At 42.4% G+C, this 14,896-nt stretch overlaps 5 protein-coding genes across 8 annotated transcripts in view; 3 read left to right on the top strand and 2 right to left on the bottom strand.

Moving 5' to 3' along the window:
• The window catches only part of LOC128263302 (mucin-19), a 64,030-nt gene extending 62,056 nt beyond the window's left edge, over window positions 1-1,974 (top strand). For all 4 annotated transcript variants that reach the window (XM_052998280.1, XM_052998282.1, XM_052998284.1 and 1 more), the window contains exon 7: window positions 842-1,974. In XM_052998280.1, coding sequence (XP_052854240.1) covers window positions 842-1,273 — 432 coding nt within the window. In that variant the 3' untranslated portion in view covers window positions 1,274-1,974. The remainder of the gene's footprint in view (window positions 1-841) is intronic.
• A 1,722-nt stretch (window positions 1,975-3,696) lies between these two features.
• LOC128261302 (deoxyuridine 5'-triphosphate nucleotidohydrolase) lies at window positions 3,697-4,666 on the bottom strand. The gene is made up of 2 exons (XM_052994923.1): window positions 4,511-4,666; window positions 3,697-4,452 (listed from the first exon to the last, which is right to left on the bottom strand). Exon 2 carries the CDS (start codon window positions 4,450-4,452, stop codon window positions 3,868-3,870), a length of 585 nt encoding a protein of 194 aa, XP_052850883.1. The 5' UTR covers window positions 4,511-4,666; the 3' UTR covers window positions 3,697-3,867.
• A 703-nt stretch (window positions 4,667-5,369) lies between these two features.
• LOC128261301 (uncharacterized) lies at window positions 5,370-6,621 on the top strand. Its single transcript, XM_052994922.1, has 2 exons — window positions 5,370-5,502; window positions 5,555-6,621. The coding sequence occupies exons 1-2, from the start codon at window positions 5,464-5,466 to the stop codon at window positions 6,539-6,541; spliced, it is 1,026 nt and encodes a 341-aa protein (XP_052850882.1). The 5' UTR covers window positions 5,370-5,463; the 3' UTR covers window positions 6,542-6,621.
• On the bottom strand, window positions 6,557-12,261 carry LOC128261300 (nuclear pore complex protein Nup154). Its single transcript, XM_052994921.1, has 12 exons — window positions 12,013-12,261; window positions 11,787-11,949; window positions 11,233-11,726; window positions 10,997-11,169; window positions 9,960-10,930; window positions 9,664-9,900; window positions 9,443-9,604; window positions 8,836-9,382; window positions 7,630-8,158; window positions 7,104-7,570; window positions 6,883-7,005; window positions 6,557-6,820 (listed from the first exon to the last, which is right to left on the bottom strand). Exons 1-12 carry the CDS (start codon window positions 12,109-12,111, stop codon window positions 6,688-6,690), a joined length of 4,098 nt encoding a protein of 1,365 aa, XP_052850881.1. The 5' UTR covers window positions 12,112-12,261; the 3' UTR covers window positions 6,557-6,687.
• Window positions 12,262-12,922: 661 nt separating this feature from the next.
• Window positions 12,923-14,432, top strand: LOC128261757 (60S ribosomal protein L9). The gene is made up of 3 exons (XM_052995607.1): window positions 12,923-13,049; window positions 13,358-13,608; window positions 14,030-14,432. Exons 2-3 carry the CDS (start codon window positions 13,368-13,370, stop codon window positions 14,359-14,361), a joined length of 573 nt encoding a protein of 190 aa, XP_052851567.1. The 5' UTR covers window positions 12,923-13,049; window positions 13,358-13,367; the 3' UTR covers window positions 14,362-14,432.
• The last annotated feature ends 464 nt before the right edge of the window (window positions 14,433-14,896 follow it).

The raw sequence follows: 14,896 nt of genomic DNA, 5'->3' as shown, positions 1-14,896 counted from the left end.
CAATCGATCGTGCGTTGCAAATATGAAAATGCTACTGCAGCGAGCGGCAGCCAACTGAGGCAGCTTTGGCTAAAATCGTTTTTCATTAACAATTTTAAAAGCCGCGCATTAATCACAAGTTCACACACACACACACACAAAAACTGAGAACAGAGCGAAGATTGAAGAAAAATACAGGTTGCCCTGCGCCCAAGTCTTCTTGTAGATGGTGGTTCAAAATGTTGCAAAATGTTCAATTATTTAGGTTGATAGTTGGCATTGTCATAAATATTTTGACATTGAAATCTATTTATTAATATTTATTATTATTTAAATCAAACATGGCAGTACCTTACATTTATATTAATTTCTTAAATGAACACTCTATGAAAGATTTTGGTATCAACTTTATTTCTTAGCACCACTTCAAATTGAATGTGTAAAATATATTGACAATAAAATATTTTTATAAAATAAAAATATATTAAAGAGCCAGTAACAATACCTTATATTTATATTAATTTTTTTTAAAACCACTTCATAAAGAGGGTTGCTATAAACTTTATTTTTAATATGTGAAAGGAAAATGTAAAATGTATTAAAATTCATTTCTAAAAATTTTTTTTATATTTAAATTGAAACTACTAGTATATAAAAACATATTCTGCAAGAAATGTTTAGTAACAATAAGTGCAATAGTTTCTGCACTTTAAAACATAAAGTGGGTAAATCTTGAACTAGTTATACACCTTTTTTTAGCCCTTTCAAACCACCGTGCAGGTGGTAACGTTGTACATTAATCTACCGACTCTTCCCAAGACACCCCACTAATTCGCTCTTTGGCTCGCTCTTTTCGTTGCAGTCGTTTCGTGATCAGTCCATCGATGGCACTGGCCTGCCGCTCTTAACCGAGGATCATTTGGTCAACTCGCTGGGCATGAAGCTGGGGCCGGCTCTCAAGCTGCGCTCCATATTGGCGAAGAAATTGGGCGGGCCGTGCCCGTGTGTTGCATGCGTTGCGCAGGCGCAACAAATGCTGGCACTGCAAACGGGTGGGGCAGCATCAGCACCACCAGCAGCAACAACAACAGCAGCAGCAGCAGCAGCTGCTGCAACAACTAGTTGCAGCATTAAGTCGGAGATCTTTAATGGCGGCAGCAACGGCAGCGGCAGCAGCAACAGCAACAGCAATCAGGGCAGCGATATTGCAGCTACGTTAGCAACAGCCAGCTCGCCCAGCAGCAACATGTTGCTGCCAGTGTTGCCGTGCAGCGGTCTGCACGATGCCAGCTAGTTATCTGCGCTCCACATATATATATTTATGCTAAATGAATTGCATTTCAACTGCAAAATTGCTGTACCAAATGAGCTTTCAACAAAAAAAAAGAAAAAAACACACACACCCACACCAACACCAACACAGAAGCAAATCAGATTGGAGAGAATACCCTATTGTATAAATTAAACAATAAATATGTAATTTAATGGCTAGCTAAAGTTGTAAACTTTAAGTGACAACAACAATAATCGCAAAGTCTTCCATTTGCACACACACAAATCATATTTGTATAATATTAATCAATTAATTAGTCAATTTATTGAGAGACATTTCGTTTACGTACTTAAGTGCAAAGCGCATTTTGCATTGATTTTATTTATTTCTATGACTTTTTTCGTTTTTAACTGCTAGTCAGTAAATATATATTTAATAGAATTCCGCGAAATGTGAAGCAAACTTAAAAATTCAATTTTATTGTTTTGCAAATTGATGTAAAAGGCTATTTATTTTGTATAACCTACGATACAGCAGAATTGTTGAACCCCACAAGGCTTTGTTCAAATTTTTGATTAATTTAAGTTTACTTTTTCTGCGGCCATGCACAGAGGAATTCAAAATTCAACTTTTAGAACTATATGCATCCTTTTAAGAGCTCCAAGACTTGAAACACACACCACACAACACACAAAAAAAAAAAAGAAAACAACAAGAAACAAGCAAATAGAGAACGTATTTTATAGCTCCATTGTACATATTGTTTATTTAATTAGTTGTAAGTCATTTAAAGAGACAGAAAAACATTTTCTAACACTTAGGCCGTATGCAATGAACTTAAAGAAAAACAGAAGCATATTTCTACAAAATAGGAATGAGAATGAACTTGATTTATTATATACATTTAATGAACTATAGCTATTTTTCACAAGCTGAAGCAAATAAATTATACCAGTTATCATACAAACAAAAACCAAGTGTCGGGGAATAAGTGTCGAGAGCCACTTGCAAGTTTCTAGTTGCAAGTTGCAAATTGAGGCTCCCTGGGCATCGGACGCCACTTTCTGGGGCGTTATGGGCACGCGGATGACCTCCGGACCGCTCGATGCGTCGCGGGTCAAGCGTAACCGTTGCGCCAAAAGGCAACCAAGGATGGCTGCAAAACAATTAAAAGCACGCAGCGCACCTCCAGCGTCTAATTACAAATTGGAGTCATTGAATTTATTAAAATCGGCCGCGTAAATTGTGCAGCAATGCACTTGAGACACGCGAGCTGATATTGTGGGCCATCCATCCATTGGCGCTTCTTGGCTCTCATTACTTGGTCATAACTCACTGCGCCCGTCCGGTTCAAGTATCCCTAGCCTCTAAAAAGCCCATTAAGCCTAGTCGCTCGACCCCATCTGCTTTTTTTTCAGATGCCCAACTGCTTTTCTTCTCTACAGCAACTCCTTAATTTGAGATACGAGAGTTGGGTCTGCCTGTTACCAGTAAATTAATCCGCACTCCAGAGTTTTTATGTTCAATCGGTAATAGAGTTAACACCATATTCTAACCTACCATGCCCTTATTCATATATTCTTATTTTTTAAAGTTAGGAAAAGCAAAAACATAAAATATTACCTTCGAATTCATATATTACAAGGAACTAATTAAAACAATTAAACAATTTGTGTCGATTGTCATTAAAAAAAGTTGTTCGTTAGAGATCAGATTACAAAATAATTTACGAACTTCTAACCAAATAATTTTACAATTCAATCTTTGAGATTACAAAAAACTTAAGGATCAAAAAATCAATCAAAGGTTCTCAAATTTTTAGAAGCTTCACCATTTATATATTTATATATATTGTTTATTTGTTTTTACGTTCTCAATAGTTTTACCGCTGTGAATTACTAAATACTTTTATTTTCTTTTTGAAGAGGTTAATGGTTCAAAAGTTTCAAACAATTTAGTTATACGCAAGGGAGCGGAGTGCAAGACGTGTACTGGCTTTTCCAAAATTTTAGTAACTTAACTAATTTACGTAAAGATTCAAACCCGACTTAAACACATAAACTTGCTGCACACTTCATGTTGAAGTGTTATAACTGGGAATTGGATAATATGCAAAAACAGAATCAAACAATTAGTTTCCGAAAACCATAATTTTTTTTAGGCTTAATGAAATGATAGTTTAATGAACATAATTTGTATCCAAAGTTGGTTGACTACTGATAACCCTATTATAACTTTTTTTAATGAATTCAATTTGGTACTTAACTGATACTTTATTAGCATCTTATAATGTGATGTTATACCGAATACAAGAGTGCCTAAATCGCTAGTGAGTAGCTTCATTCTTGTAAAAAAATAACGATACAAAGCTTTTAACATCTATATCATGATCAATAGCAATACTATAGTAAACACACCAGCAGAGAAGCAAATAATTGAGAGTATTGGATTTTCATTGCTAAACTGGCAGCCTTTATTTGGCAAACATATACATTGTATACTTAATCACTTGTTTCTTAGGCATACTGAATGGAACTCTTGTATGATGGAAATGGAGGGCCTAGAAAGTGTTGGCCCAAAGTACGATGTGCCCTAACATTATGATAGATTCTCCACTACGTGGCAATGGGAGCGGTAGTGGTAGCGGTAGCGGGAGCAGCAGCCTCCGGTTCGGCAGCCTTTTCGCCGTTGCCGTTCTGGGCCTTGGCCGCCGGCAGATCCTTGACGCCGGTGGAGCCGAATCCTGCCTCGCCGCGTTCGGTGTCCTCCAGTTTGTCCACGAGCTCCAGTTCCGGATAGAAGATGCGCTCACAAATGAACTGGGCGATGCGATCGCCGCGCTTCACCTCGAAGTCCACGTCCGAGTGATTGAAGAGCACGACGCCGAGGTTGCCGCGGTAATCCTCGTCCACCACGCCGGCGCCCACATCGATGAAGTTCTTCACGGCCAGTCCAGAGCGGGGAGCGACCCGGCCGTAGGAACCCTCCGGAACCTGCACCTGCAGGTCGGTCTTCACAATGGCCTTGCCCCGGGCGGGAACCACCAGGTCGTAGGCGCTCCGTAGGTCAACTCCCGCCGCCTTGGCAGATCCCCTCACCGGCGCAAGGGCATTTTCGGTCAGCTTGGCGAATTTTAGGACGCACTTGTCGATCTTCATCTTCTTGGCAGCTGGAATGTCGTCGGAATCGATTGATGGCATCTGCAGCGGATTGGATTTGATTAGGACTTGGACAAATAACGCCGCTTCATTCACCTACTTGCAAAATTCTGGTCTGAAAATGGCGCGGTCAAAGCGTCGATATGCAATATTGGCGGACTCGAGTGTTGCCAGATTGCGTATGTTCAAAATTGCCAAAGTATTTAAAAACAAACAAACAAACGTATTCTTAAGTGCGTATTTAAAATCAGCACTTAATAAAAAAAATTGTTTTTCTATAGGATACTATTTTTAAAGAACCTATTTTTAATATCTTCAAGCGTATTACGTAAGCGTAAGACAAACATTCCAAAGTGTGTTTCCTTTCCTTTAACTTAAAATTTAACCTGACTTTATTAGTATTATTATAAAATTATGATTTTATAAAGAAAATTGATATACAAAGTACTGCCTTTCCCAAAATTGTAGTAACTTTACTATTTTAAGTTATAATTTAACTTGACTTTTAAGCATTTATTTGCCGCATACTTTATAAACAGTTAGTTTAAACAAAATTAAAAATTGTTCTTGATATTTTTAAAAAATTTAGGAAATCCAATAATTATATTTTATTTCATTAAAATTTCCATATTTAAAGAAATGTTTTAATTATGCTTATGATCTTGTTTCATCAAATTTTCCGTGCCTTATGTTCTTTCTTAACATGATTAAAAAACTACTTACATTTTGTTTACAATTGTTTACTCTTTTATATAAAATTAGATATTTTTAATTCTGTATTAAAATATACTTTGTAATATTTTATTTTCCCAAAAACAAAGTTCTTGCTCTGTTTCAATATTGGTAACTTACTCTAACTGAAAATTTAAGTAATAGACCACAAAATTATTATAAAAATATTTTATTTATTTTTAATAAAAATTCAAATTTATTTACTTAAATTTAAAAGCATTGGATTTCTTGGTAAGCAGCGACGGTCACACTGGCCTTTAGCACGTTGTTTTGAAAAATACACCTGATCTGCTAATGTTTTGATAACTCTGAGCTGCAGCAATGGCAAATGCATATTTCGATGAATATGAAAACCTGGAGGTAAGTATGACAGACTTACCCTAATCTTTGCTGATAATTGCCATCATTGCAGATCCACGAGCTCATGCTGAAGGATCGGCCGCGACAAGCGGCCTACTACAATGCGATCTTGGGAAATAAGGATTTGTTCAAGGACAAGATCGTGATGGACGTGGGCGCGGGCACTGGAATCCTTTCCGCCTTTTGTGCCCAGGCTGGAGCACGTTTGGTCTACGCCATTGAGGCATCCAATGTGGCCACCAAAGTGGCCCTGGATCTGATCGAAGATAATGGTCTGACCAACGTGGTGAAGGTGATTCAATCGCGGGTCGAGGAATTCGTCTTGCCTGCCGACGCCGAGAAGGTGGACATCATAGTGTCCGAGTGGATGGGCTTCTACCTGCTGCACGAGGGTATGCTGGATTCGGTGCTCCTGGCCCGGGACAAGTTCCTCAAGGAGGGCGGACTGCTCTTTCCCAGCGAATGCACCATTTTCGTGGCGCCCTGCTCAGTGCCATCGCTTTTCGACGATTGGCACAACGTGGATGGCATCAAGATGGACACTTTTGCCAGCAAACTGCGTGCCCAAAAGTCCGCGAGACCGGAGATTACGCATCTGAATCCTGCAGACCTTCTGCACGAGGGCGTCGTCTTTCACTGGATGAATCTGCTGGATGTGCAGCCTGACGAACTGGACAGCATCCAGTTCAAGGAGGTGGTGACGGCCCAGAAGGCGGGCAACCACCAGGGCTTCTGCATCTGGTTCGATGTGCGATTTCCCGGCGAAGATTCAGTTCTGAGCACATCCCCGCATTCCCCGCCCACACATTGGAAGCAGTGTGTCGTCGTCCTGCCCGAGGAATCCTGCGAGACGCTGGAGGAGAAGGCACCAATAGCCTTCCAGATCACCATGAAGCGCAGTGCGTCCGATATGCGGAAATACAATCTGGAGGTGGATCTGTTGGATCCCAACACGGAGGAGCATCCAGTGCCCTGCTCCTGCCACATGACCAAATGCATCTTGACGGAAGCACATCTAAAGATGATGGACACATCTTGAAAATGACAATCAAACTGTGGGGAAATCAATTTATTTAACACTTTTATTACAAATACAAAATATATCTCAGTCAAACTTAACGTCTAGTCCATCATTTTCAAATTCAATTAAAAGTATTATTTTAAGCCGTAAAAGGGCTTTAAAGTTTAAACCAATAACCGTTGAAGCCTGCTTTGAAGTTCCTTGAGCGAATGTTGAAGTCGGTTGGTGTCGGGCTTTTGGTAGCAAATATTTAAGCAGCCGGCTACTATGTCTTGAGCCTTGCCAATAATTCGTCTTCTGCGAAACAAAAACCAGTGTAAGTTAAGTTAATTAATTGATTTATTAATCCCTGCACTTACTTTGAGCGGTACCAAATGGATTGTGCGTTGTCTGCCAAAAGGGAGACCACTCGAATGGCGGATTGGATCAAATGCCACTCATTGCCTTCATTTGCCCAGATACGTTCGTTCATTGAAATCATTCTGAAAGATGTTTTAATATACCCTTGATTTACTTCACACTGTTCCTTATATTCCTTTTGAATCTAAGATCAATCAAGATATAATTGACTTCAACATACCTCGAGTAGTATTCCAGGAGCAGTTCAACGTCCAGATTCATGGTCACCAGTTTCTCCGGCACTATTCCCTCGGGCAGTCGCAGTTGGCAGGCTTTGATCTCCAGCTCTCGTATGAGAAAAGCAAAGGGAAAGCAGGCTCCTGATTCACCGTACTCCCTCACCAGAAGTTCGATTTTCGTGAACAACCTAGTGCTGCGTTCGTGAGTTGAGCCCGGCTCATCCACAACGCTGTTGATTATGTTGCCCCAAACCGACTCAATCAGCAGGGGGTCGTTGTGATGCGAGCAGTTCAGTATGGACAGCTGGCACTCCCAGAGGTCGAAGGGCTCCGCAAAGTGCTGGTAGAGCTGTGTGATATCGTACAGGGCATAGTTTAACTCCTTTACGGCCGTGGCGGCCTCCAGCTTACTGCGAGCCAGCTCCGTCATAGCAACCAGCACGGTCTTTTGAACTCGTGCAATATCCAGCTTCAAAAATGTAAGTTAAATTAAATATATATTCCAACAGTTATTTCCTTATTTCTCACCTTGTCCTCCAGTTCTTTCAGGAATATCCCATTGGTAATTGAGGAGCCAACATTCCCATTTCGCATGCACATAACAGCGCGCACCAAGTACTCGATACGTTGTTCCAGGGTTATGTTTTCACTGCGTGTCATAGCCAAGTTGTCCAATATCTGGGCTGCCTGGGAATGATGACCGTTCTTTTCGTAATACTTCCACAGCAAATCGATCAGCACCACGTTCTCCCCGTTGCGCGACACACTGCGTCGCAGGAACTCCCCCAGCGATGGCTCGACCACGTCCAAAAGCTCGCTAAGCATGTCGTGGGACAGCAACCATTCGTAGAGGGTCACATGGATGAGGGGATCCTTCACCCGCAGGGTCTGTGCCACAATTTTCGGGATCGTTTGTTTGGCTGCATTTTTTGCATCGGATGCTTTGGCACCATTTTTCAGTTGCGGCGATTGCGTTTGGTCCTGAATGTGCGACTTGTTGCATGCAATCTGGTAGATATGGTCCAGCATAAGTTGCACTTCCTTGTAGTAGGTCATTCTGTAGTCAAAAGATTAGTTGGTAGATTATTTTCATCATATACATTTATAAATTATGGTTATAAAAGTTAATTATAATTGACGAATAAAGTAAATACTTTTATATTGTGTATAAAATTAACGTTAAATGTGTTAAACATATATCAATAAGTCTTAAACAATTGATTTTAATTTCCTAGATTCCTAAAATTTCGTTCGTTAACTATTTATACTATTTTCGACTAATGTCAATTTCTTAATAGACTTTATATACGTTGCTTGTTACTTTAATTTTTGCTATTTAATCAGCTATAAAGCCTAAATCGATTATTCTATGACCAACGATTATTTATAGATCAAAAATGTAGAGAAAAATGGTCATAGCTTTATTTAGACTTGTCAAATTCTATGCGTTTATGTTTAATGATGATTTTCCTTTACATTTGAATAAGATAATTCTATCCGTACATGTTTAAAGACAATAAAGTTATAACGATTTTCTTTAAATTTTTATATTATTCTATGACAGCTATATGATAGATTCTTTTGATTTCTCAGAAAGAAAACTTTTGGAAAACTGAGAGCATAGGGCACAGAAACGAATAAAAAGGCGGAAAGGACCAAATCGATTCGATTAGTGATCCTGATAATATAATAATAAAACCCTATGCAAGATTATAATAATATGAAATATCTTACCTTGTGGCGAAGCAAGTGTAGCCCTCGCGGTCTTCAGCTGGTTCCCCGTTGTTGTAGAAGTGAACGCCTACCTCTTCGGGGTCGCTCTTTGATGCGCACACGGCCGAAAGCTCGATGACGCCTTCGAAGAAGTCTGCGGAAATGAACTGTTGGCAAATACTATGCAGTGGCAGAGTTGGAGCTGCTTCCTTGCACATTTGCAGAGTGGTTCTCAGCTTCTGCTCCTTTTCGGCGGCGGATGTGCAATTCTTGGCATTCATCAACAACTCGGTGGCCTTGTAGGTCACGTCATCTTCATGCCTGTAGAGATTCGGGCAGTTCTCGCGCAAGTTCATGGACACCTCGGACACACCCGCCTTGTCCTTGAGGTACAGATTAATCAGTGAGATGATCAAGAATGCGCAGACCTCAGAACGGGTGAGAAGGAGGTCACGGAAGGTGCAGCACTTCAACATCTTCTGATGTTCGGGGCTTAGTTGCAAGCAAATGAGTTGAAAGGAGTGCGCGTTTAATATGCTCCAAAGTGATACAACCTCACAGGCGTGTTCTGGTAAAATTTAGCAATTAGTAAACGCATTGACTACTTAAAAACTACATTTTTACTTACTGACAAAGAGGTTAAGAGCAGAAAGTGATCGTTTTTCCTCAACTTGAGCCTGTTCGGTCAAAATCCTTTGCTCAGGAATTGGCAGCATAGTGTTGTTCATCATAATCGTGCTGTAGGAATTGGTTCTATCCAAATGTGGGTCAAACGACACTCGAGTAGAGGCTGAAATAGAGAATTCAAAATTCAGAGCCTGTTTTGTACACTTAAGTTGTACAACTTACAGGAAATGTCATGCACAGAATGCACTTCAAGAAAACTGCGTAAGGACCGCAGGTCGCATTGCAATAGGGCACAATCGCTATAACTCAGATTGGAGCAGAAGTGCTCGTTTACACAGCGCAGTTGCCAAATGGAACGCAACATGCGGGAGACATACAAGTATAGTCCGTCGTGTTTGGCCGAAAACACAATCGATGAGTTCTCGTTGCTAACCGCCTGCGAAGGCTGCATATTTCCAACTGTAATGTATTCAAGTTTTATTTGACTATTTCGCAATCCAAAGGCTGGTATTACTTACTTGGACTGATGGGCTGATTGAAGTGTGATCCAGCATAAGACACCGGACTGTTGGCCGCACTATTCGGCATTGGCGTGGACATAAACATGGGTAGACGCTCCCTTCCGGTCGCCGTATTTGGACCCAGTGTTTGATTCGCCAAGTTGCGATTACTGGCGTTCAGGAACTTTGGATGCTGGAAGCAGGGCTCACCACCGTACAGCATAAAGGCCTGAGTGGCCCACAGGGCAATGTCCCCGCCCCGATACTTATCCGAGGTGGCCAGCAAAAGGGCGGTGACACACGCCTCGCGCTGGTTCTGCGACTGGAAGAACATCTTCACCTCCTCGTGGTGCGGACCATTGCACGACAGCAGAATCTGGCGCAGGACGTCGACCATCTTCAGCAGCTCTATGATGTGTGTGCCCTGGTTGGTGAGCAGTGCTACCTTGCGCGAGTGCCGGGCACTGTTCAGCGGAGACTTCAGGAGCGGCGACGACGGCTCATGCACCTCGGCCATGCTCCAGACCACTCCATCCAGGCTCTCCAGAGCCGTCGACTCCACCAGGTAGGTGAAGTTAACCGACGGCGCCGAGCTGACCGACCAGAGCAGATCCTGCTCCTGCTGTTGCGTGGTGATCATCAGCATGGTGCCCTCCGTGTAGTGGGCGGCATGCACCTGCTTCGGCTTGTTGGTGGTGGCATTCGGCGTGTAGCCGGGCGGCAGACGCACGTGCAGCAGATAGAGTCCCTTCGGAGAGTCGACTCCGCCGGAGAGTGATGGCTGCGTTGCCGACTGACCAAATCCTGTGCTCTCTGCCTGGGTACAAGCCGCCGTTGGACCGAATTGCTGCTGCACATTTAGCGATGTGGTGGAGAAATAAAGCCGCACACCGCACTGCGTCACGGCCACAAGATGCAGTTTGCCGGCATCGTCGGCGTTCAGAGGGCAGATGGCCTTGACACTTTTGAAAATAGACGGGTCCACAGTTCTAAAAAAAATGCACATAAATATGAGCTTATTTTGGCAAACTTTTATGGGTAAAACTGGCACTTACGTGATCAAGCTAACTGCTTGGTTTGTAATATCGTTCTGGGTGATTCGTCCCAGCCTTCGTGCGTTCGTGTAATCCGTACTGATGTCCCAGGCTTCGATGGAACCTCGCTCCGTTAAAACGTAGAGAAGCTTGCGGCTGTTGTCGATCTCTATGCGTTCGATTGGATCAACTTCCTGCGAGGAAAATACAATGTCTTACATTTTGCAATTATCAAACGCCAACGTCAATCCAATTACCGAAAACACTTTAAGGAAGCTGGGAACCATGTAGGAGACCAGTCCCTGGGAGAGATTTATCTTCTTGCAGCGCTTGCCGAACCAACTGGACTCCGCCTGGTAGAACACCTCGTAGAGGCAGCCGTCGCGACCGCCCAGGAAGATGCGTCCATCGTCCGTGCCTTTGATGACGCTGATGGACACGTTGTCGGTGCCGATCACGAAAATGGGCCTGTTCATCAGCTGCATTTCGTTGTGCGAACTCTCGCCGAAGGTAACACCCAGGACGATGACCTCGATGGGCGTGGTGAGCAGCAGCAGGTACTTGACGTCCTGCACAAAAACGCCGGCCTTGGGTTTCACCAGGCCAACGCTAACGATCAAGTGGCTCAGCCCGTCGTAGTAGGCCACATCGCGCGTCTGGTTGAAGGTCCAAATATAGATCTCCGAGTCGATGGTCAGCCAGGCACGGCCAATCTCCGGAAACAGGCCCATGGTGCAGTGGCATTTTATGTCTGCAAGGTTTCAGGACAAGGGATTAGAAAGGAGGGTCCCCGCTGCATAGAGAGACCTACGCTTGAAGTGCTCCAGAATCTCGTTGGGAATGGCCGACTTGGTCACCGTCCGCAGTTGTTGTAGGTTATGTGTTTCGTCCGATTTGAGAAACGCCAGGCTCTGGTAATCGTAGTCATTGAGACCACTCATCGTGGCTCGTCCATGTTGGCTAACGCCGGTCAACTGCGGAGAAAGTCGTTCTTAGATCTCGGAGAGGCGGGCAAGCATCCGCATCGGTGGACTCACCTCCAGCAGACCCGGCTTATTTCTGTCCAGATTGTCATGCCATTCCAGCATACTTCCCGCCGTTGAGAAAAAGTCCAGCTGTGCTTGCGGAGCAGACATTGTGTTAAAACTATACTAGGCGGACTAACTCGTGAGCGAAAGAAACTTTTAAAAACGACTAAAACAAATATGTTGGGAGAAAAACTAAACTGCAAATTTTGGCCGGCTGATGCTGATGTACCCACTCTCCCGCCTTTTAATAGTGATGGAAGCATCGATGCCCACATCGAAGTTATCGATGTTTTCAAAACATCGGTTTCATCGATGTTTGGCGGTAATCATCTATGCTTATTTATCTCACCTCTATGGTCATGTTAAATCATCGTTTTCCTAACATTCATGTTTCTGATTGGAAATGTTACGATGTTTAGCGGGGCAGTCGATGTAATCGGTGTTTTCTGTTCTAAATACATCGATGTTTTCCCAACTCTACACTACTTTTCCTTTACCGCATGTAACCAGGCCTTCTGATAGTGATGGCATTTCCATGTTCCAAAAATGTCAGTCAGTGCTGCCCATAACATCCCTCCTACTGTGGATATACCACAACTCTGGAAACTGGTTGAAGTTCGAATTGTAATGCCGTTTTCATTAAATATTTAGAACATCAGTTATTAGACTATATCTAACTTATTAACTTAACATTTATATAACGAAGAGTATTTCAATATATTATTTATTTTCCCTCTTTTCGAACAAAAATAGACATTAATTGGTATTACAATGCTGCCAATAAACTCTAATATTCGGCCCTTAACAGCACACTGCGGCCGCGTTAACAGCACGCAAACGGCACATGGCGCTCTATTTTAGCCCCTTTTGTGCGCCTGATGCAGCCACATTAAATTTCCCTTCTTTTCTTTTCCCCGTTTCCGGTGAGTAGTGTGTTCCGCATTTTATTTTTATTGAAATTTTAACCCAAAATATCATTAAAACAACATATTGCAGCGAGGAGTCCATCCAGAATTTGTCTGATTCAAACGACGGACTAACGGAGCGTAAGTTTTGTGTCAAGGAAGTGCAGTTTTGAAACTTCGAACCGCGAACGATTTACCTAAATGCCAATTGGCAGTGTGGCATTGTTACAAGTGCGACATCCGTTGTGATAAACAAAACCTGAAAAGCTTGGCGATTTCCACGTACGCGAGGGCGGCCTAATAGGTCCACGGCACTTACGGGTGTTGCGGCACCCTAAACCACGAAAAAAAAACAAAACCTGAGTAAATTGTGCGAGTCGAAGTTTGGAATGTTCTCCTAATCTACCACCTAAATGAAATTTAAACTTAATTGTATGTTTCCCCAACAGTGCCATCAAGATGCGTACCATCAATTCCAACCAGTGCGTGAAGATCCCCAAGGATATCAAGGCCACGGTGAAGGCCCGTGTGGTGACCATCACCGGCACCCGCGGCACCCTGAAGCGCAGCTTCAAGCACTTGGCCCTGGACATGTACATGCCCGACAAGCGCACCCTGAAGGTGGAGAAGTGGTTCGGCACCAAGAAGGAGCTGGCCGCCGTGCGCACCGTCTGCAGTCACATCGAGAACATGATCAAGGGTGTGTAACGTTGCGGGGAAACAGAAGAACCAATTTATGTACAGATCTAAGAATGAGCTTTAAAGATTCTTGAGACATTAACAAATTTTTAACCATTACCATTACCATTCCCAAATCGTCACAGATTTCTTGGACTTTCGGATTGTCCTTCCGACTAAAAGATACCCCCTAGCAACAAAAGTTACCATGCCTTGAGGTCCCATTTTAAATTTATACACAGAAACTTTTTTGAACCAAGCTTGCCGACCTGAAAATCTTCAAAGATTTTGGAGCCTTTTTTTTTAGTCTTCCAGACAGTGTCTTCCCGACAATAGTTAACATTTCTTTAAAACGTCTGATTGCCCAATATCTCTAAGGGTATTGCACTAGTTTATTTAATAAGCCTAATTATGAACTAACCAACTCTGTTCTTTATCCGTAGGAGTCACGTTCGGCTTCCAGTACAAGATGCGCGCCGTGTACGCCCATTTCCCCATCAACTGTGTCACCTCCGAGAACAACACGGTCATCGAGATCCGTAACTTCTTGGGCGAGAAGTACATCCGTCGTGTGGAAATGGCCGCTGGCGTCACCGTTGTCAACTCGACTGCCCAGAAGGACGAGCTCATCGTGGAGGGAAACGACATCGAGTCGGTGTCCGGATCTGCCGCCCTCATCCAGCAGTCCACCACCGTTAAGAACAAGGATATCCGTAAATTCCTTGACGGTCTGTACGTGTCCGAGAAGACGACCGTTGTGAAGCTAGAGTCTTAGACTTGTATAATGTGTTTCAACCTAAAATGTTAATAAAAAAGAACCAACGGCCGAAACTTTCAATAAGAAAACTAGTGTGTGAAACTTTTTTATAACATCACGCCCAGATCCCAATGCACAAATACAACAAAGTAAAGTATAAATGTGTTAAATGTGGTTATCCTTTCAAAGTGTTGCTTCCTATGTGACCTACGTAAAAATCGCTGGCAAATCATGATTCTGTTTATATATACGTGCTTCTTGAAAGCTTCTAGTTCAGCATCAATAGCATTTTTTTCTTTTTACGGTTTTTGGAATGGTTCCTCAACTAAGTCTTCAGTTTCCAAAAGTACTTATCGAAACTACTTAAATCCCATATACTACTCTGTTTATATAGAGATTTTTATATTTTGATTTAATTTATAACAGCTATGAAAAACATAAAGACTCAGACATTTTAAACGCATTTTCAACTCTAAAAAGTATATACACATATATAAATGTTTTCAAAGGTGTTTAAAAATAGTATTTTGTTTAAAAGTTAAATCATTTTTTA

This window comes from Drosophila gunungcola, unplaced genomic scaffold (genome assembly GCF_025200985.1).
Source record: "Drosophila gunungcola strain Sukarami unplaced genomic scaffold, Dgunungcola_SK_2 000001F, whole genome shotgun sequence".
In the NCBI taxonomy this organism is placed as follows: Eukaryota; Metazoa; Arthropoda; class Insecta; order Diptera; family Drosophilidae; genus Drosophila; species Drosophila gunungcola.
The sequence above is the reverse complement of the archived record's forward strand: the minus strand, read 5'-3'. Positions and strand labels throughout refer to the sequence as shown.